This window comes from Sapajus apella, unplaced genomic scaffold (genome assembly GCF_009761245.1).
Source record: "Sapajus apella isolate SASKATOON/1434 unplaced genomic scaffold, GSC_monkey_1.0 scaffold7, whole genome shotgun sequence".
Lineage (NCBI taxonomy): Eukaryota > Metazoa > Chordata > Mammalia > Primates > Cebidae > Sapajus > Sapajus apella.
The window spans coordinates 42,853,581-42,877,224 of record NW_022436947.1 but is presented as its reverse complement, the minus strand read 5'-3'; the positions used below and the strand labels follow the sequence as shown (position 1 = coordinate 42,877,224).

The following is a 23,644-nucleotide window of genomic DNA, read 5'->3' as shown; positions in this document are numbered from 1 at the left end:
CACTTGCTGCTTTATCTTGTACTTTTATGTTATAGAGATCCCTTTTTTCCTTAAACCTCACGAACCAACCTCTGCCAGCTTCAGGGGCCACTGATTACACTGTAATACCACTATATTCACTATATAAGATATAATGATTACTATAACAGATATAATAACAATGAAAAGGTTGAAAATATTCTAAGTGTTACCAAACTGTGACAGAGACATGAAGTGAGCAGCACTGTTGCAAAAAATTGCACCAATGGACTTACTTGATACAGGCTTGCCACAAACCTCAAATTTGTAAAAAATACAATAAAGAAGCATGATAAAATGAGGTATACCTGTACACATATATGAGTATATGCCTACTGTTTTACAGTGGAAGACCTTATACATTATTATATGCTAAAGGTGAATGAGAGGATACTCAGATGAGGAAAGCTTATGGGTACAAAACTGAGAAAGGATAATTGATAGAGATCTTTAAGAGAGGAGGGATTGAGAGAGAGATGGAACACAGGTTTCTGAATTTGACAAGTGGGAATTAATTTCCAGAAACATCGCTGTCCACATTTCATATGTACTCTCAAGTTAAATGACATCCCACATTTTCTAGTGTGAGAAAACCTTGTTAAATGAATAAAACGTTCATCTCGGAATTTGAGATATTTTGGTACAGGCATGCAATCACATCACGTCATGGAATATTGGGTATCCATCTCCTTAAACATTTATCATTTGCATTACAAACAACCCAATTATACTTTTTAGTTATTTTTAAATGTACCATTATTATTTACTCCATTCCTCTTGTGCTATCAAAAAGTAGGTCTTTTTCATTCTGTTTTTTTGTACCCATTAATCATTTTCACCTCTCTACAAACCCCCAGCACTACCTTTCCCAGCCTCTGATAACCACCCTTCTCTTCTCTATCTCCTAAAGTTCAATTAGTTTGATCTTTAGATCCCACAAATAAATGAGAACAGGTATTTGCATGTTCTCTATCCACTAATAATGAGTATAAATGATAGCAGACAACCACCTTTAATTCAGTTATACTTTTGAGTGTATTTGTATTTTATTAAAACAACAGCATTTGCATAGTAATTGTTTATGCTAAGGATATATGTGGACATATAAGCACTTACAGAGTGCTTATATACATAAAAAAGTGTACATATGTACAATATATATTTTTCACCATCTTCAAATATGGCTTTAAATGTGTGTGGATAAGTTGAGAAACACATTCTAACTTCCCATCCATTGCCTGCTGGCTAACAGAATAGATGTTTCTGGAGAAAAGACATACAGGTAGCCAATAGCCACATGAAAAAATGTACATTACTGGTCATCAGGGAAATACAAATCAGAGCCAAAATAAGATTTCACCTCTTAACATGTTAGGATGGCTATTAGCAAAGAAACAAAAACAGGTGTTGGGGAGAACGTGGAGAAAGTGGAATCTTTGCACACCGTTCATGGGAAGGCAAATCTGTGCAGCACCTACAGAAAATAGTATGGAGGTTCCTCGAATAATTAAAAATATAACAACCATAGCGTCCAGCAATCCTACTTTGGGATATTTATTCAAAAAAGCTGAAGTTAGGATCTTGAAGAGCACTTCCATGTTCATTTCAGTGCTATTCAGAATAGCCCAGATTTGTAAACAACCATAATGTTCATTAACAGATGAATGGATAAAGAAAATGTGGTGTATACATACAATGAAATACTAATCAGCATAAAAAAGAAGGAAATTCTCAATATTTGGAAACCTGGATGAACCTTGAAGATATTATACCAAGTGAAATAAACCAGTCACAAAAAATATTGCATGATTCCACTTCTATGTGATACCAAAAATAGTCAATTTCATAGATTGGAAGAGTGAAATGGTGGCTGCCAGTGTGGGAAGAAGGGAGAAATAGGGAGTTACCAATCAGTGGACATAAAGTTTCAGTTAAGCAAGATGAATAAGCTCCAGAGATCGGCTGTAAACATTGTACTTAGAGTTAGCAGTACATTGTACATTTAAATGTGTGTTAGGATGGTAGATCTCATGCTGTGTTACCATAATAAAATAAAACTTTAAAAATACAGAAAAATTACATCTTGAAAGGAAGTTTGGTAAGCTTAAAAAAGAAACCAATTCTCTGTTTTCCCCCAAGCCTCTTGTTTAATACTAATGTGGCTGCAGAATACTTCATTTACATTCATAGTTCATCCACATGAATTAGAAATCATTCAGAGCAATCCAGGTAGGCCTGATGAGGTACAACTGGAGAGCTAATGAATGAGGCTGCAGCAGATACACAGCACAATTTAATGAGGCCAAAAGGTTTGAGAATTAGAACAAAATGTTTGAGTTCTTTTGTGAAATGTACTACTCTTGGGAATTAATCTACCTGATTATGGATAGGTATAGCTTTAAAACTGAATCCATGTTAATCTCCTCACACAGCTGTTCCAAATTAAAATACATTCATTCACTTTATAATCTTTACCTGCAGCAATGCCATTCCTTAGGGCTCACCAATGTACATGAGACCTCCTTAAAAAATGGTGCCAAAACTGAAATGAACTCTATCATGTAGTCCAAACAAATGAATAAAGGAAAGTAAAACCAGACACAGAGTTGAAAGATAATTCCCAGGGCTAGCAAAATTAAAAATATTTTATTTTCCATAGAATAGTCAAGGGACTGCTTAGCAATACATACACTTAAGATTGCCTAGCCAGTTAGGAAATAGTTCTCTGAGTCTTACCTTAATTCTCAGAATTAATTTAAAAAATGAAAAAAAATTTAAATTAATAAAAGAAAAATTTCAAAACTAGTAATTTGAATGAGAACAAATAAGAAAAAAGCATATAGATTTGAAATAACTATCAAAATAAAGAATACACAGCTAAAATTATAATAAATCCATTTGGCAATAAATCCATTTTTGACAATGCATTATCCTAAATGAACTTATTTTAAAGAATTTACTTTAAAAAATGATTGAGAAAGTCTTCTCTATTTTGCTTTCAAATCCAAACTAGAAATAGTCAATAGTTTATAAAATCTAAACCAAGTTACAAAGAGCTGAATATGCAGGTGTGTTTTATGTAGTTAGAGCGAGCATTGTCAGTTTTTCAACAGACAGGAAAATAATCCATGGGAAATAATTTATTGCATTATCTACTGTCTCTGCTTGGCTTCTTCACCAGGCAAGAGTAAAGCCTTTGGAGGAAATGTTCAAACATGTGATAATGAAGAACATTTAACTTGTAACATTTAATTCTATTTAACAAATGGATTACTTTTGAAAACTTTTATTTCAGATATTTTGATGCTTTCAACAGTTTCTTGAATTTTTAGTTTTAGAATAGGGCCATACCTTTGTTCATAAAAAACAAGCATTTATTCTGGAGTTACTTTGAAGCTGAAAACAGTAACTACAATGTAATATACCCTGCCAGCAGAGAGATCATCAATTTAAAAGATATGTTTTATGTACATGTGTATATGTGCTCCTGTCTCTGATAACATTTATTCACACTTGTTTCTCATAGAGTAAAATTAATGTCAGTTTATCCCCCAAACTAAGAAATATTTTACCAGACACATCTTCAGCTTTGAATACTATGACTTTAATGCATTTTTACCAAGTCCTTCATTTAATATCTAAAACAAACTGAATGAAAAATGAGGTTAAGTGTTACCTTACACACAGAGTATATGATATGACGTAAACTTTATAGCACAGAAAGGGCACTTGAAATTTCAAGCAAAGTTCACTACCTAGAATTGAGATTGCCCATTGTTTGTGTTAAAATGTTACACCCAAAAGGCTCTTTTTGCTACTTTTTCTGTGGTCCTCTTCTCTGATTTAGAACTCTGCTCACAGTATCTTCTCAGAGGGATTTTCCCTCAGCCTTTCTAGAGTGGTATCTTTCCCCAGACATCCCTTTTATCATTCTCTATTTTAGCACCCTCTTTCTTCCTGGTTTTCTTTCCCCAGATAACCATTTTTAAATTAATTCTTTGTTCACTTTTTATCTGGAGCCACCTTCTCTAATACAAGCTCCACGAAGTAGTTGTATACATTTGTAAGCATAGGAGTGAATTCTTAAACGACTGCATAGTACTTGATGCATGGTAGTTGCTCATTACTAGCAGATATGTTGGTCATATCAGTAAATATGCAAAAATATGCTCCTGATCTATACAAAATTCATAAATGTTAGAAAACTTAAATAGCTTTATTCTTCTTTCAGAAGGAAATCATTAAAAACATTTTTCCTAAATATTGGAATGTAAAATAAAATTGATATGCATGCTCTCATGTATGGCATCTTATAAGTAGGGAATAGTTAAGTGTACATAACAAGTGACGGTAAAGATGGTATCTTTCCCTTCACTCTAATCAGTCTAACACATCATTTTTCATGAGTACTCTCATTATCAGTGTCAGTGAAGTATTTGACATTTCCCGAGAGAAACACCTGAAATAAATCACCATACAGCTTATATTCTGATCTCTCAGCTGATAATACGCTTTGCAGAACTGCAAGTTGTTTGGAAATTCAATGAGCCTGTAGCTTATTCTTCCTTTTGGAAATTCAATGGGCCTGTAGCTTATTCTTCCTTTATCTAGTACTATAAATGCATATAAAGAAAAAGGAAGCCTCAAATTACTTCCTTATAATATGATGTAAGGATGATTCATTATAGTTAATGAATTAAAAATAGCATATATGTATGTCATGCACCCACGTGTAAGAACATAAGAGAAATATTAACTTGATTCTTGGTGAATGTGTATGCAAAACTTACATGACTTCTACACTCTGTTGTCCTTTATAAAACGATTTTTCTGTTGTATTTACTTGAGTAAATTGAACAGACATTGATTAAATTCTTGTCTCCATCAGTCTCTCTAGCAGGTCTGTTGTCCATATTTATAAATTTGCAATACAGAAAATTTCATATAAATGTATCTTATGTGTACATAATGGCATTTAGAAAATATTGACCCCTTTTTATTAGAGTTTGTTGCTAAATATGATAAAGCAAATTAAATTTGCTCATCTAGGAAGGTGTTAAGTTCTTTTTGAGGCATAAAAGGCTAAAACCCTACTAGTGAAATATGTTACCTCATTGAATACTAATAGTTTGACTGTAAAAGACCAACATTGTCATCTTCATCATCTTCATTGCCATAGCTAATACTTACTGAGCTTATAATTTCCATATATTAATGCTTTATATTTACTGTTTCATTTACAACTAGTATAATAATATAATCATCGCCATCACCTCCATTTTGGAAATAAGAAAATCAAAATTAGAAAAGTAAAGTAACTTGCTAAAAGCCGTGAGGCTACTAAGTGGCAGCGTCAAGATGGTAATCTAGTCTGAATTCCAAAACCTCCTGCAGAATGTGCCTGACTGGCCGTCTGTCTGTGCCTCTGGGCAGCTCTGTGGCTGTGCTAATCATAGTTTGCCCACCCAGGAGCCTGCCTTCAAGCCAGACAGCAAGACGTCCCCATAGGGACATGCTCCTCACAGCTTTCACAGGCTAAGATGGATCGCCAAAACTTTGCAGGCTGCAAGTACCTTTAAGATCACTGGGCTTTATAAAATAAAGTGTGAAAGGTGAATCTGGATACTTTTATTTATTACATAATTCTATAAAACTGGAGATACAGGCTAGTGAAATGTCCTGGATTCTGATGTATTTGTGAATTATGGAAACCACAGTAGAATTTTACCCTAAAATATTCAGTCCAATCTAGTATTTTCATAGGCTTCATGCCAAATATTTTAGTATACAGAGTAGATTAATAAAACCTATTTCTGACTTCATTTTTCTAACATGATTCAAAGGCTGAAGTTTTTATTTTAGTTTTATTGGCTTTCTTAATAGACTCATTTCCATTATTCTTTGGAGATTTGTCTATTGTAAATTACAGTTGAACTCTGGGTAACTGAAAATTGTTGAGGTGACAGTTTCCAGTAACTGGTTTCTGCTGGGAAACAAATTCCTATGGCTTTTTAAAATAGGTTGACCCTGTGGCTTTGGAAAAACTCTTAATTGAAGTCAAGTATTTTCATCTTCAACAGACAAAACAAAACAAAACAAAAAACAGATTAGCAGAAGTCAGAACTGCAGGATAAAGTTACAAATCAGTGGTATGTAAGGAACAAATCAGCAACACATTGTAAATAGCCAAAACTGCTATTACTTTAAAGTCTCCTCAAATCAAGTAGGCCAGGACTGTAATGCCAACTTTGAATTATTGGAATTATAATATTCCGTTCAGAGGAAAATTAGTTTTTGAAACAACTGAAAGTAAAATTATATGTTTATAACTATTAAAAAGCCACAGAAATTTAATGTTTATTTGTTTGTTTGCTTATTTATTTATTTTCCGGAGACAGAATCTCACTCACTCTGTTGCCCAGGCTGGAGTACAGTGGTGTGATCGAGGATCACGGCAACCTCCCATCTCCCAGATTCAGGCAATTCTCCTACCTCAGCCCCTTAGGGTAGCTGGGATTACAAGCATGAGCCACCATGACCAGCTACTTTGTATATTTTTAGTAGGCACGGGGTCTTGCTATATTGCCCAAGCTGATCTCAAACTCCTGAGCTCAAGTTATCCACCAATCTCGGCCTCTCAAAGTGCTGGGATTCCAAGCATGAGCCACCACACCTGGCCTTAAGTTTAATTTTATTATGTCTGTTCCCCAAATTACTTTTGCTTTTATGATTACACTTACATAACTATACATGAATCCAGAATTATAAGACATTTTTTTATTTTCTAAGAATAATATAGTATATAAATAAGTGTACTAAGTGTACTTTGCCTAAAAAGTTGTTTAACTCCAGTAAACATGTCTGCTTATTTAATATTAAATAAAAAGATTAAGAATGTACAATTATGTAAGTATAATGAAACAGCCCAAATTGTAAAATGCAAGACAACTAATAGCCCAGTTTTGGTGCTGCTCTTACCACGTACTGTAATGAACTTATTGATGTGTTGGATAACACCAAAGTCTGGGTTAGACCCCTTGGTAAGAAGCAGAAGCCACTCATATGTCTATTCACTTGTTTTTCATTTAACAAAAATGTTTGTTTTCATTTATCAGTAAGGCACTACAATAGATGCTAAATTGTATAATCTTGGAACTTTTAAAACGCAATCCAAAGTTTATTCAATACTAGCTTCCCACAGTATTTCTGTTGAAGACCTGTACTTCAGCATTATGAAAAATATTTGTCAAAACCATCTGTTACTGTATATGTCTTGTGTGACTATGATGAAAATGTAATAGAAGCAAACATTTTGAAAGAGGAGCCTATCTAAAGTTATATATGTTAGTTGAGAAACATTTAGCTAATTTTCTAGGAATGTTTTACTCAGAAGAGAAAATTTCATGTGCATTTGTTATATGAACCTAGTATTGTGATTATAAAAGTACTACTAGGCAAGAGAAAAAGAAATTTTTCTCTACAAAAGTTGCTTTAGCCAGGATGTAGACATGCTCTAATGTAAGTGATTTGCTTAAGTGAGAGTTAAGATGAAGTATTTAGCTTGTGTGACTACCAGTTAAGCATTTTGAGTTATTTTGTGTGTTATTTTGTTTTATGTAACATTATGCGAATGTATTTATAAGAACTCTACAAATACACATCTTTGTGAATGTAATTTACCTTAAATTTTTGAATTGTGCATATTTCAAATAATCACTTTATTTTTCTATAACTCCAAAACTATGGCTAAACAAGAACTGTAAGTTTAAGGAGTAAAAAAGAAACATCAGAAGTGGGATATGAATCATCTCTGTGGACTTTAAGATTGGAATTTAGTTAGTTCATTGACTGTTCCACATGGTGGCAGTAGTATAGTATGGAATAGGAGGAGTGAAACCATTTACAATTCCCAGTGGAAAGTTATGTACACAAAGATTCTTTTAAATTTAATCAATACATTGTGTATATGCACTATACAATATGTAGTGCGAATGTTTATGAAATCAGTGAAGTTAAAATTCTTAGGTAATTAGCTAAAATGTACAAAGAAAAGACAGGTTCAACAATGGCGTGGCACTAGGGAATGAAATTTTTTTTATGTTGATTTTTTACTGTCATATAAAGAATGTATGTACCAGGTACTACAATAGATCCTAAGTTTTGGATGACTTATATTAAACTTTATCTCAACTGAATATATATTTATAAGGTCATTAGAGAAAGCTCTGAGATAATCTATATAATCTATAAAATCATTAAATACATATGTGCATATGTGTTTGTGTGTGTATGTATATATACATACATATATATAAACCGAAGATAAAAAATAATCTATTAAATTTTGTAAATATTGTAATGATAAGATACTTGTATAAATTATAAAAAAGAAGGTTGCATTTGTAATTAAGATTTTAGTAAACACTTGGAATAACATTTCAGGAAAATAATGTCTTTAAAAATCTCTACAACAGGGCAAATGAAAATTGAGAAAAGGGGTACAAATCACACATTGATGATATGGGAATGATTCAGTTAGTTAATGCAGTTTACATTTAAGTAGCCAAGAACCTACTCGAGAAAAAGAACAAAGAGAGGTTAAAAAAAGAGTTTATCATGTTTTAAAAATCATAATTAAAGCTGACAGAATGTGCACTACCACCAGCCCTGATCCCAAATACCTTAATTTTGACAACCTCTGAGGGTTCCCTCTGAGGAAACTCATGGAAGGTAAGTGAAACTTTTATAGCAAAATAAATAAAGCAACAAGCTTTTTTTTGTTTTTTGGGCTAGTGTTTATTTGGACTATTGGAATGATAACATCAGTCAGATAATCATACGTGTTGATCTAGGTGTAGCGTCGATGTTATTAGAAATACTTAGCTTCCTGAGATATAAGATTCATTTCGTCTTGTTTATTTTTTTTACTGAAAAGTATTTTATGAAAAATGTTTTACTAGATCATTGTTGTGGTAACAGGAACTTCTAGACAAAGCCATGCTTTGGCTGAAAATTTGAGGTATGGGTTTAAATGTTAGTTATGAAGGAGATAACATTTTTTCCTGACTTGAATTCATTTGATGATTGTTTAGGATATGGGATTTAAATTGAATTATCAGTTAGGGTGGTCAACCTGCTAATAAAAATATTTCCATTGAGAAGTAAGTTCACCTATGTAAGCAGTAACACTACATTGAAATTTATAGACAGACCCCAGAAATGGGCCAAATGTTGAATTAAAGAAAATGAAACCATTGCATTTGGATTGGGAATTCCTGAAGATAGATTGAGAGAGAAAAAAAAAAACAGCTTCTATCATTCACTTAGAACCAGTCATTTATTCTTACAATTTGAGATATTTAAAACTCAGATTATGTTCACCATGGGGCCTCTTACATAGCCAGCTAAGGCAAACCTAGATGACGTAGGAGTGGCTCACCTAAAACCTTACAAATGAAACAGCAAAGCTTCCCTATATACATTTCGGGGGCAGGGATTGTTATAATGTGATCTGTGTGGCCAAGTCCAATGAAAGAACAGAGAACATATGTGAAATCTCTTTTGAGATTTGTGCTCTGAAATCATGTGCAATAGTTAAAAGATATAAAAACAATTAGAAAATGTCAGCTCAAATAGTCAACATGAATTAGGGAAAAGCTCTTAACATAGTTCAATTTGGAATTTGAACTCATGGAAAAGTGATTTTCTACATGTCTATTTTTAGAAATAGCTAAAATGTTGAGCTGAGCATATTAGTTTACTTAATTACTAAATTAGTAAAGATAAATATATGTAAAAATTGTTAAGAAAAAGTTGAATCGGGCCAGGCGCGGTGACTCAAGCCTGTAATCCCAGCACTTTGGGAGGCCGAGTCGGGTGGATCACGAGGTCAAGAGATCGAGACCATCCTGGTCAACACGGTGAAACCTCATCTCTACTAACAATACAAAAAATTAGCTGGGCATGGTGGCGCGTGCCTGTAATCCCAGCTACTCAGGAGGCTGAGGCAGGAGAATTGCCTGAACCCAGGAGGCGGAGGTTGCGGTGAGCCGAGATCACGCCATTGCACTCCAGCCTGGGTAACAAGAGCGAAACTCCATCCCCCCAAAAAAAAAAAAAGAAAGAAAGAAAAAGTTGAATCTTGGAACTTACTTTCTATACTTTTACACTATTTAAATTCAATGGCTTTCAGTACATATTTAAATTATAGAAACTCTTAACTGATTTTAAAATATTTGCATACTTTATAGCATGTTAGAAACAGTCAATATTCTCTTTCTATTTTAAAATCCTGGAAGCTTAGAATATTTATTTATATGTGTCAGCCAACTTTTAGAGAAAATAAGTAATATACTAACAATATAATCATATGTGTGCATCCTAAATATTTCCATGGTGTGAAAATAGCAAAACCATCACGAAGTTTGATTGCCTTAAGCAACTTTAAAGCATAATGAACTTTCTGTATACTTTTTCATCAGCACATACCTATGAAATTGGAAAATAAACTTTTTTGCAGTGACAAGCAATATAGATAACATGTTATAACCAGGTGAGATAGGCGAAGTAAGGTTGGACCTGAAAGATTTCTTTTATTTTTTGTTTTTGTTTTTGTTTTTGAGTTGGAGTTTCGCTCTTGTTGCCCAAGCTGGAGTGCAATGGCATGATCTCGGCTCACTGCAACCTCTGCCTCCTGGGTTCAAGCGATTCTCCTGCCTCAGCCTCCGGAATAGCTGGGACTACAGGCGCGTGCCACCATGCCTGGCTAATTTTTTGTATTTTTAGTAGAAAAGGGTTTTCACCATGTTAGCTAGGCTGATCTCAAACTCCTGACCTCAGGTGAGCTGCCTGTCTTGGCCTCCCAAAGTGCTGGGATTACAGGTGTGAGCCACCACACTCAGCCATGAAAGATGTATTTTCTATGAATGAAACATTAGTCATACTCCTGCCTGAGGATTGGAATATGGAACAGAAGACTCAGGTACAAATTTAAGTGTAGCAACTGACTTCTATGTTTAGAGTAGGTTATGTGATTTTCCTCTGGTGCCTTTCTGAAGTCTTTACTGGCCTCAGTTTTTCTTATCATATTAATCAATTGGAAAACATGCTTTTCAACAGAAATTTTAGGCAGTTTGTCCATTCAATTAAATTTTAGTCAGCCTAAAGAATACCTCTTTTTCAATTCATCCAGGTACGTGTATTCACGTTTTCAGTTGGCCAACACAATTATGACAGAGGACCTATTCAGTGGATGGCCTGTGAAAACAAAGGTAACAGATCTGTTTTCTTGACCATATTTTATAAGAAGAAAAAGAATTTTGGTAGTTGTTGTTAAGTGAACCTATTATTTAAAATAAGCTAAGACTGTAGCTAACTTGTATAAGATTCAGGCAAGAGTAAGATTCTGAACATGTTTCTATAGAGAAAACATGTACAAATTCTGACATTAGCTTTACATTATATGAAAATTCAGTCATCTGATTAATTTCCACATTCATAAAATAATGTATTAAATGGAATTATACTTAATGGTATATATATATCAGATATAATCTTACATGAAAAATTAGGAATGAAACCCTATCTGAATTTTGTAAAGCTTAAATATGAGAGTATGACATATGTATATTTTTCTCTCGGTGGTTATTGTTTTTGAAAAATATCATACATTCCAGGATAATTCACATGTTGTGCTGTGAGCTCATATTATCTTTTTACTGAGAAAGAATGATGTTACTGAGAAAAAAATATGTTAATTTGAAAAATGAACTGTGATACCATGGCAACAAAAAGAAACTAAATTTATTCTGAAAGTTATATTTAAGCAAAGATTTTACATACACATAATAATTATCTATCCATCATGCATCTTTAATAATTTCTCCAATGAAAAATATTTTTAATGACACCATGTTTCCTATTCCTTTGTAGAACAATACCTTTTTTACAGTATCTAAGAAATGCAGTGAAATTTTTCACAAAGCCTGTGTGTTTGTTGTGAAGATCCATTAATTATTTTCTTAAGTTTGATATTTTAGTATTAGCTCAGTTTTGAAGTGAAATATATTATTTTCAAAATAAATACTCTATGAGATAAAATATTTATAAAATAAAATAACTTTGTGGCCATTTATTATAAAGTAACATTTATATATGAAAATATGTATATTTCAGGTTATTATTATGAAATTCCTTCCATTGGTGCAATAAGAATCAATACTCAGGTATGATTATTTAAAACTTGTTTAAATTATTTTTTCAAGTATAAGATATTTATCTTCTGGTTTAAATATGCTCCATATGGAGAAAATTGGTAAGAATGAAAAGATCTATAATCTTATATTAAAACACTGAGTATCCTGGTGATATATTGTTTTTATTTCATTAACATTGCAAGTGTTTTCAAATACCCAAAACTCTGGTTTAAAAAAATGAGTATATTGTTATTGTCAGATGTTAAAAACATGGTAGAAAATAAATAAAATCAAAATTACTAACAATAAATTTCATGTAATTTGAATTGGTTCTACTGCAAATAATTTTTAAAAATTTTTTCAAATTGTAGATACCAAGTATAAAATTAAACACTAATTATGCTGGACAATTTGAACAGGGACCTAGTTGGAACTTAAATACCTCCCAAATAACCCTTGTGGATCTGTTTATCTATCTAAAATAAAGTTACAACAGGGAGATGATTTTTCTAACATCATTCAGTGGAAAGCACGCTTGTTAACTTTTTGTATAATGTAGTAATTAAGTTAATTTAAATATTTTTAAATAAACATAAATTACTATTAAAATTGCTACTCAGTTTTAAACATAGCTAAGGATCTACAAAATAAACAAAGTCAAAATTTAGCATAAATAACATTGCATTCGGGGAAATGAATACTGAATACATTGAATGTTGAAATGAAACAGCAGCTGCATTTGAGTCTGATGTCTAGATTTGGCACCGTATTTCCTTTATTTTTTGATGTGTTTAAATGTAGTTTTGAATTTCAGCCAAACAATCTGTGATATGAAAGAAAGTATGTGGCTGCTTTATTATTTTAAATTTGTGCAATTCCACGCAGTAAATCGCAGAGACTTACATAGTTTAGATTAACATGAAACATTCACAAGGAACGTATTTCTCTTATCATTGGCTGTAACACAGAAAAACAATGTTCTGATTATTGCTGGAAAAAAAACTGGGGTAGATATATTGTATAAATAATATAAATCAAATATTGTTGATTCAAAATATGTAGACATACCACTTATGGAGTTCCCAAAATGGAAATTAACTGATTGTATATTCAATCTCAATAATTTTGATTCTATATTAATTTTAACTTTAGAATATTTTTTCCTGGGTAATTTTTTTTTTCACAGCATTCCTAGTTTTAACCACAACTTTTTTTTTTTTTTTTTTTTTTTTTTCATAAACAGGAATATTTGGATGTTTTGGGAAGACCAATGGTTTTAGCAGGAGACAAAGCTAAGCAAGTCCAATGGACAAATGTGTACCTGGATGCACTGGTAAGAGGCTGAGTTGTTCAGACTGTCATAACAAAAGCACACAGATGATTTCTGCTTCTTTTCAGATGACATCTATATTTTCCTTTTCACTAAACCCTCCCCTAAATTTCTTCTTTCACAAGCTTACTTCCTAGAATTTAGGAAATTTACATAAAAACATAGACTTGTATGTAGTAGAAAACTACAAATGAAAAGTGCTAGTTTATTGTCTGCTTGATCCCTTCATTAAGAATGTAGAATTTCTGACCAGGCACAGTGGCTCACTCCTGTAATCCCCACACTTTGGGAGGCTGCTGTGGGAGGATCACCTGAGGTCAGCAGTTCAAGACCAGCCTGGCCAACATGGTGAAACCCTGTCTCTACTAAAAATACAAAAAAAATTAGCTGGGCATAGAGGCATGCGCCTATAATCCCAGCTACTCGGGAGGCTGAGGTTACCGTAAGCTGAGATCGTGTCATTGCACTCCAGCCTGAGTGACAGGGCAAAACTCTGTCTAAAGAAAAAAAATATATATAGAATTTCCAACCTGGAATGTTGAATACATGGACATTTCTATAAGTTTTTAAACTTTTAATCTAAAAAATGCTGAAAGTCTTTGTGAACTGGAATCTATTATTGTAGATTTTGAACAATAATTTTGAAGAAAGTATTTTTAAAGCAGAGGAGCTAGTAGAAGCATGTCTAGCCTCCACAACTATAGCTGGATCTGCTATAACTCAGGATTACATGCAATTAGATAGGCAAATATTTACACTGTACTGAAATCATCACAAACTTCTTCATATATTAATATAATCTCTTGTGCTAGATTCAACTTCAGACTTTTTATGGACATACGTCATTGAGGTATTCAAATCTGGTGTGAAATAGCAAACACATATTAAATTGTCCGTGGCACAATTGGCATTTTAGTAAAGATTGTGTTTAAAAGCAGTGGTTTTCAACAAGGGGGTCATTTTGCCCCTCGCAGACCATTTGGAAAAACTCTGTAGATGTTTTTGATTGCCATGGCTTGAGGGCAGGGGTTGCTACTAGCATCTAAAGCCAGCTTGTCCAACCCATGGCCCAGGACAGTCCAACACAAACTTTGAATGCAGCCCAACACAAACTTGTACACTTTCTTAAAACATTATGAGATTTTTTTTGGCTTTTTAAAAAAAATCTCATCAGCTATTTTTAGTATTAGTGTATTTTATGTGTGGCCCAAGAAAATTCTTTCAATATGGCCCAGGGAAGCCAAAGGATTGGACATCCCTGAGTGGATAGAGGCTGGGGACGCTGTTAAACATCGTATAATGCACAGGAAAACTGCCTACCACACATGACAAAGAATTATTCCTCCAAAAATGTTGATAGGGCCAAAGTTGAAAATTTTTTTAATGTAATTTTTACTTTCTTGACATGAAAGTTATAAATAATAATCGCACTTAAGCTTTATTCATATGGTTAGTCTTAATGAGAAGATTTTATTAATGATTTACTGAAATAATATATTTGGAGAGAATCAAAATAATAAGACCTGAAAAATAAATGCTGATTCAGTAACCCTTTTCCCTACTTGGAGTTCAATGATATGTTGTTACTACTTTTCTAAATGTAATGATGAACCCGTAGGGCAAAATGCAGTCCTTTTAGAATTACTTATCATTTGGTTTTTAGAAAATAAACATATACAGGAAGTTAGAAGAAAAATAGGCACTATTAACAGCAGCCTTGCACATTAAGAAAGATAAAAAGAAGCTTGCTTACCTCAAGCCCTAGCTAAAATTACTGTCCAGTGCTCCTTTTAGACATCACATATTTACTTAAGGTCACATAGTGATCTAAAGCCATGGTCAAAATGTTGCGCTTTCCAAATCCATCACAGGACAGTGTATGATAGGAGGAGTCAATAATTATGCCCTGTTGTGTTTCCTTTGACTGGAAGTTCATTAACCAGCATGTCTGCATTGCTGGTAAGGTTCTTACTGATAGCACAAATGACATTAGGAGGAAGTGTTGGTTCTAAATGTGCTATGCTATAAGCTGGAAAAAAAAAAAAAAGGGACACATGAATTTGCTATCCAATGGACACTTACAGCATTCTTTTTACTGGTTTGAAGATGATAAAGTGACCCTCATGTACTCCTAGTTATCTGTCTCTCCACATAGCAGATTAACAATATATGTTGGTCAAAAATAAAGTTACATTAAAAAAGAAAAGGTAAATATATTTCAAGACCAAATATAATGGATATAACAAGAAAAAGAATTCTGACTTTAAAATAAAGAAGACAATATTTGGGGCAAAGTGGGTTGTGCTTAAGAAAATGGAGACATTTTAGCTGATCATATTAGTGTAAGGTTTTTGCAATTGGTAGTGAAAAGTGAAACCACAGAAAGGGGGCATAGCATAAAAGTTGGGGAAGTACTGAGTGTATCAAAAGAATGGTATCTTGGCCATTTTTGGTGATAAGGGGGGATAAGGACAGACTAAGACAATATTATGGAGGGTTCATTTTAATTAGGAGACAAAGTGAGGCTCTTTATAAAAAGAGATGTGACAGGAGGTGGGCTCTAGAAAATATTTTTTTTAATTCCAGAGTGGAAAAATATTGTTTTATTTCTGTCTTATTTTCTAGAGACATATACAGTGCTCAGAAGTAGAGTACACATTTTTGGTCTTGAATTTTTTGGAGAAAAAATTCAACTTGGGCCCCAGCGAGTTCATTCATAATTATCTTAAATCTAATATGTTAGTAATCTAGTAACTCACTTTAGGGTATATTTTACCATGTTCAGAAGCAAATTATGGTATGCAGTATAAATGCAAAAGTAATGCAAAGGAAACAATTACATCCATATATACCTTGACTTAAACCATGGTAGTCTTTTTAAAACTATGCATACAGATTATAACTCTAATAGACACTTCACCAAATCTTTACTGAATTATCTTTTGCATACCAGTTTTATGAATTAATCATAGCTTGACTATTCTTGAGGTGGGAGATTTTCTTTGGAAATAATTAATTAAGGATGTTTCATTGTCTAATGTTCTTGGTTAGGACTTTAGATAAAGAGCCAACATGTATATATCGTTTTATTAGTCCATTCTCACGCTGCTGCGAAAAATACCCAAGACTGGATAATTTATGAAAAAAAAAAAAGAGGTTTAATTGACTCACAGTTCTATGTGGCCGGGGAGTCCTAAGGAAACTTAAAATCATGGCAGAAGGCACCTTTTCACAGGGCGGCAGGAGAGAGAATAAGTGCTGAGCGAAGGAGGAAGCCACTTATAAAACCATCAGATCTTGTGAAAACTTACTCACTATCACGAGAATAGCATGGAAGAAACCGTACCATGATTCAGTTTCCTCTGGGTCCCTCCCACAACACGTGGGGATTATGGGAACTACAACTGAACACGAGATTTGGGTGGGAACGCATGCACCAAAATATGTATGGTTGTTTCCTTAATTTTATTTGTTGCAAATAATTTGTTATTTTGGTCTGCTGGAAGCTTCTCTATTATTGTCTCTCCTCCTCAATTCTCTCATCATTCTGATTGAATTTGGGCCCCCTGTGTGCCCAATTATGAACCACAACCTACATAAGACATTTGCTCTCTGATATTAAGAAATATTTTTAATGTTGAAATGAATAATGATTCCAAATCCAACTTTATGAACTTGGTTCTGATTCCAGAACTCGGTTCAGAGTTCATGAGATTTGGATTTGGAATCATTCTTCATGAGAAGATTAATAATATTTTCTCATTTAAACAAATTCAAAATTTCAAACAATAACTTAAAATTATTTTTTAAAGTGATTTTGTTAAAAATGTAGTTTTGACATGAAATAGTGGTTAAAAATTATAATGGATATAGATGTTAGTAATAAAAGCAAACTCTGACTTGAAAATATCAATTTATTTCAACTAATCTCTGTGGATTCATTTAATATAGTCAGTGATCTATATGCCGATTAATAGGATGGCATTATTTCTCTTATTTTAAAGTCTTCAAACTAGACTTTTATATTTAATGCTTGCAGTTGTCTTTTTTTCATCATTTTACTTTGTCAAAAAGTACTATTTTTATTTATTTATGTTTGAGACAGAGTCTCTGTTGTTCAGGCTGGACAGTGGCGCGATCTCGGCTTACTACAACCTCCGCCTCCCAAGGTCAAGCAATTTCCTGCCTCAGCCTCCCGAGTAGCTGGGACTACAGGCGTGTGCCACCATGTCTAGCTAATTTTTTGTATTTTTAGGAGAAACAAGGTTACACCGTGTTAGCCAGGATGGTCTCCATTCCTGACCTTGTGATCCGCTCGCCTCGGCCTCCGAAAGTGCTGGGATTATAGGCATGAGCCACTGCACCTGACCCCCAAAAGTACTATTTATTTTGGGGGCTACTTAGAAGTAGTATTGCTTCTTCTGAAGAGTATAATATTTACTTAGAATATCCCAGATATGCAGTATCAATAGAGTGTTTCCTTTATTTATCAGGTTATTCAACTGCGCATTTGTCATTTAGCATGAAGTCTTTGGTTTAGGGCACAAAAAATTAAGAATGAGGCTACAAAAAGGGAAGCTAAATAAATCACTTAAAATAATATTTTATTATCACTCTGCTTATGGAGGCCCTGATATTAGGTGAACTATCACTATGAAAAAGGGAGAGGACACAGGGTTACTGAAATGCATACAGGCTGTTGACCATTTGTGTAAGTTGACTATTTTTAAAGTTATCTTAGAGTATTATTTTAAAAGTTGCATGCTTCGATAGCTGCCTAATAGGTCCTAACCATTTCCAAGATATTTTCTTTGATATTTTAAAAATAAATGTTAATAGATATTCAAAATGAGTTACTAGTTTTTGTGGCTCTTTATAAAGTAATATAAAATGTAGTCGCAGATATCAAAGGCACTCTGACAAATCTTAAATTATAATTTTAATTTGCCCTTTCTCTCTGAATCTATTTTTAGGAACTGGGACTTGTCATTACTGGAACTCTTCCGGTCTTCAACATAACCGGCCAATTTGAAAATAAGACAAACTTAAAGGTTAAAAGTTAATTGATAAAATTAATAATAATAAATGACAAACTGTGACGTTGGAGCCCAACATGGATAAGATATTTCCATAAGAAAATACATGCAGTGTAACTGTCTTGTGAGGCCAGAGGTCAAAGGCAACAGCTGCCTATGCGATAACCACCTGGGAAAAAGGAAATGCAGGTCAAACTCTCTGTTGCCCTAGAGCCAAGATTCAGCTTAGCTCTACTTAACTGTGGCCTGATGAGAACACAAAGTCAGACTGGGAGTAATTATATGATAAATGGACAGTAATATTGTGTGCACATTTTGAGAATCCATCTGAGATATTAATGGAGTTTAGAAAAACCCAAAGACCAAAAGCATGGTGATGTTTGTATCAGGTGTACATTGGTATATTTATTAAATCATTCCTCCCCAACTCTCAAACAATAGCTTTTTAAAAATTATCTTGTAACTTAAGTATCTGATTTAAATTAATATTCCCTTTATTTTTTCTATTCTTAAGGTACAGGAAAAACAATTTCATAGAATGCTTAATTTTTATAGCACTGGTTATATTGTCAATGCAATAAAATGTCTATTTAAAAGTATTAAAAATAAGTATATTATTGTTTATTTGTTAAATGCTTTAGATTTTAAATAGGGTTGCTTTCCAGTTTTTTAGCTTGATTCAGGAATTTGAGATTTTGAGGTTAAGACTTTTTTAATACTAGAAACTGATTTTATAATGTAGGTGATATTCCTGATTTGAATGGATGTTTATTTCCAGTTTATGGTTTCATGAAGTCTGTTGCACTTAAGCATTATTAGATCAGTTATTATATATCTCCGTTGAACTCCTTATTTTAATAAGGTAGCCATAGAAAACAGTTATTTCTCTTTGGGGCCCATTACCATTCCTAACTATCTGCAGGTTCTAAATATTGTAACTCATAAAGGAGTATTCTCTCTTTCTAATACATGTTCACAAACCTCACTGTGAACTAAGGGATTGCTTCAGTTGGGGAGTTTTTGCTCAGACTAGGATCGATTGGTGGAAAAGAGCATAGTTGTTGACATAACTTTCTTATTCTGTCTGTACCTACACAAAGTTTAAGTGTTTTTGTAATTACTAGATTTGATAACTTTTTTGCAAGCACATTTCAATTTTATTATTTTATTATTTATATAATTCTATTTGAAACAGTAATTTTTAGCTCAAAATTTTAACACAATTTTCATCTTTATGTCCCAAAAATGATGATGATTGCTACTTGCAACTAAACCTATGATGCCTGTTGCTTGGTATATAAAAGTTATTAGCAGCAACTAGAAATAGTGTTTTGAGGATTTTATAACCAATAATGTCACATACTTTCAGGATAGTTACATACACAGGAACTATGAACAGCAAAAATCCAATGTGTTCTTATTCTATATTGTATAATCTTTAAGCTGGACAGTCTTGGTCTTGTGGTTTCTTGATTACAGTAAACCATAAAGTCAATAAAAACTCACACACATAGACACACAGCAACAAGGGCTGACTGTACAATAGCAGTGAAAATAAATATTAGAAGAAAAGGGTGCAAGAAGTGTCAAAACTTTTTATGTGTCTTTTATATATTTTAGCCTCAATCATCTAGATTTTCTTGCTAAGTTAAATGATGATGATAAAGTTGTGGAAAACAAAGCTGAGAATCCTTGTAAATTGACACCAAGAGTGCTTCACCCTATATATACATTTAAGCTAATATCAAATATAACCAAAATGCAAGCAAAAGATGAGAATATGATAATTATGTAAAGATATGTAAATTTTTGATATAAAATGCCATTTTTGCTCTCATTATAGAACCAGCTGATCCTTGGTGTAATGGGAGTAGATGTATCTTTGGAAGATATTAAAAGACTGACACCACGTTTTACAGTAAGATGAAATTTGCTCATTTGATAACGTTTCAAGTTAAGAACTCTGTACTAACTTAGCTTGGCCATAAAGTATTTAAGTAATTCTCAAAAACTATAGGCAGTTATCTTAGCAAAGGAACTAAGTGGTTAAAAGCATCTCTAAAATAAAATGATACCATGTTATCCTTTAACATGCTGTAAAATGTATATTTAATACATTAATATATATATTTTAAAGAGCATAGATTTCTAATTGTGACTCAGGGATACCTAAGGTTTTTTTTTTTTTTTCCCAGCTGTGCCCCAATGGCTATTACTTTGCAATCGATCCTAATGGTTATGTTCTATTACATCCAAATCTTCAGCCAAAGGTAGGTATATAATTTGTTTAAAGTGATTAGTGTTGTGTAAAATTAATGATTAATGTTCTTAATAGGATTGTTGTTTTAAAATTTGCTATATAACACTAAATATCAAAGTACAGTGTGTAATGTGGCTCCCTTAGATGGCAAAACCACACATTATAATATACGAAAGTGGGAAAGCAGTTTTCATTTTCTGTTACCAATTTAGCTGCACTAATATTTCTATTTCAAAGACAGCCATTATCACCTCGTAAGCCTCAATTTCATGCATCCCACTTCTGACTTTGATTTTAAGGCTGTAAGATAATAAAAGATACTGCTCTAGACATGGATGGGTGTGAACCTGATAAATATTAGTAATGTTCAACTTTGTCCAGACCACATTTTCTGTTACCCTTCTCTTCTGGTAATTAACTCGGCTTTCTGTCTCCTAGAATGTTTCTCTTTCTATTTTAGGATAGGCCTGTAAAGAGATGTAAGAGATTGAATAAGTAAAATTCATGTCATGGGCTTTAGAAATAGGAAGCGTTTATTAATTAGCAAGTTAATCTGAAAGAGAGAAAATGCCATAGATGTACCATATTATTCCTAATTTTTATGCCTATTTTCTCAAGGTACCAGATATTTTATGAAAATAAATATCTCATTTGACTCTTGAACTGTTTTGCAGAGCAATTAACAGCAAAATTTATTTATCTAGAAATAAAATTAATCAGTCTTTTAATTGTAACTTTATAAGCATCCATTTAGTTATTGTTTAACTTTGAAGATAATATTGAAGATCCTTTAAACCATGCAGATTTAGGCATACTACTTCTTTCTCCCGAGTCATGAATATTTAATGTTAGTCATATATTAGAATATACCACGTGTGCGAACATACACACATACAAATTTGTATCATTTAAATACTGTTCAAATCCATAAAAGAACTATTGATATTGAATACAAAAATGCATTAAATATAATATATATTTTAATACATTAAATAATATTACATTTTATAACTAATGTCCATTTAATTTTTCTGACTTCAGAACTTATTTCCATATAAAATTTATTATATAATTATTTGTAGTGCATGTAACTGTTGATCACCCTAGTTATGTTTAAATGTGTCTTTTTTTTTTTTTTTTGAGACGGAGTTTCACTCTGTCACCCAGGCTGAAGTGCAGTGGTGTAATCTCAGCTCACTGCAACCTCCACCTCCTGGGTTCAAGCAATCCTCCTGTCTCAGCTTCTCGAGTAGCTGGAACTACAGGCATGTGCCACCATGCCTGGCTAATTTTTTTGTGTTTTTAGTAGAGACAAGGTTTCACCGTGTTAGCCAGGATAGTCTCGATCTCTTGACCTCATGATCCACCTGCCTTGGCCTCCCAAAGTGCTAGGATCACAGGTGTGAGCCACTGTGCCTGGCCAGATTGTTATTTTTATATGAATGTTGCATAAGTACTTTTTCATATTATTATTAAACCATCACAACTCTTTAAAAGCATATCCTGTTAAATTCCTCTTAAAAGAGTAATTTATGTTTGGCTAATCTTCCTAAGATTTTGCTACAGTTTGAAAATTTACCGTTTCATTTCTTAAAATTTTTTATAATTTTGCAGTATTATTGTTTGGGCTTTGTATATCCAATGTATTTTGAATTATAGTTCCCTCACTAAAGTAATTCAAAAGCAGTGAAAGTATAATGTGAGCCGGGTGCAGGGGCTCACGCCTATAATCCCAGCACTTTCGGAGGCAGAGGCAGGCAGATCACTTGAGGGCAGGAGTTCCAGACCAGCCTGGCCAACACGGTGAAACCTCATCTCTACTAAAAACACAAAAATTAGCTGAGCATGGTGGTGTGTGCCTGCAATCCCAGCTACTTGGGAGGCTAAGTCAGGAGAATCACTTGAACCTGGGAGGCAGAGGTTGCAGTGAGCCAAGATCATACCATTGCACTGCAGCCTGGGCAATAAGAGCAAAACTCCATCTCTAAAGAAAAGAAAAAAGCGTAATGTGATAAATGGTATGAAGAATTTCTACTTTTATCAATATAAAGCTTAGGAACTAAAATATATCATAGACAAAAAGAATAAAGAGAATAATGCATGCCTGATGGATATATGTATAAATCTACGATCTAATGGCTGTAACAGTTTAGGTGGTTTTCATCGTAAAAGAGAAGTAATAATTTGAAGGTTTTTTCCTTTTCTACATTCTCCTACTAATAACCAATATTTATGTAGAATATATTACTGTTTGAATGACATTAACCTGTATTTGGCTCATATTTAAAATAATTCACTAAAATTACAAAGAAAATATAAATTCTTTAGAAATCTTCATTAAAGCCCAATTGATATTTGTCTTACAGATTATAAATTAGCTTTTCATATCTTTATATTTGAATTTGATTAAAGCAAATATTAATATATAACAGAAAAACATTTCCAAAAATGTTTCAGAACACCATGAAAAAGAAACTATTCTGAACATCAATTTATTCTTTATTTCTGAAATTCATGCTTTTCAATTAAATATGCTTGTGAATTCTCATCATTAACTCGGTAAATATTATGATTTCCATTTTGTGGTTAAGGGGTCAAGCTAATAAATGAGGTCTTATTGATACAAGACCTCATAAAAGGATACTATAATATAACTGTTTTAGAAATTGACAAATACAAAGGAACATATGGTAACAGTATACTGAAAATTAATCTTAATTATTTTTATCAGAAATTCATTAAAATAAGTGAAGAAAAATAACGCTATGTCTATAGCAGCTATTATTATTTAACAAGGTGAAAGTAT

General features: G+C 32.9%; 1 protein-coding gene across 10 annotated transcripts in view; it reads left to right on the top strand.

Annotated features, from left to right (window-relative positions):
- Positions 1–23,644, top strand: part of CACNA2D1 (calcium voltage-gated channel auxiliary subunit alpha2delta 1) — a 487,462-nt gene that overhangs the window by 412,048 nt on the left and 51,770 nt on the right. For all 10 annotated transcript variants that reach the window (XM_032276450.1, XM_032276453.1, XM_032276451.1 and 7 more), the window contains 6 exons: positions 11,210–11,288; positions 12,193–12,242; positions 13,456–13,545; positions 18,516–18,593; positions 20,422–20,496; positions 20,774–20,848. In XM_032276450.1, the coding sequence (XP_032132341.1) occupies positions 11,210–11,288; positions 12,193–12,242; positions 13,456–13,545; positions 18,516–18,593; positions 20,422–20,496; positions 20,774–20,848 (447 nt within the window). The remainder of the gene's footprint in view (positions 1–11,209; positions 11,289–12,192; positions 12,243–13,455; positions 13,546–18,515; positions 18,594–20,421; positions 20,497–20,773; positions 20,849–23,644) is intronic.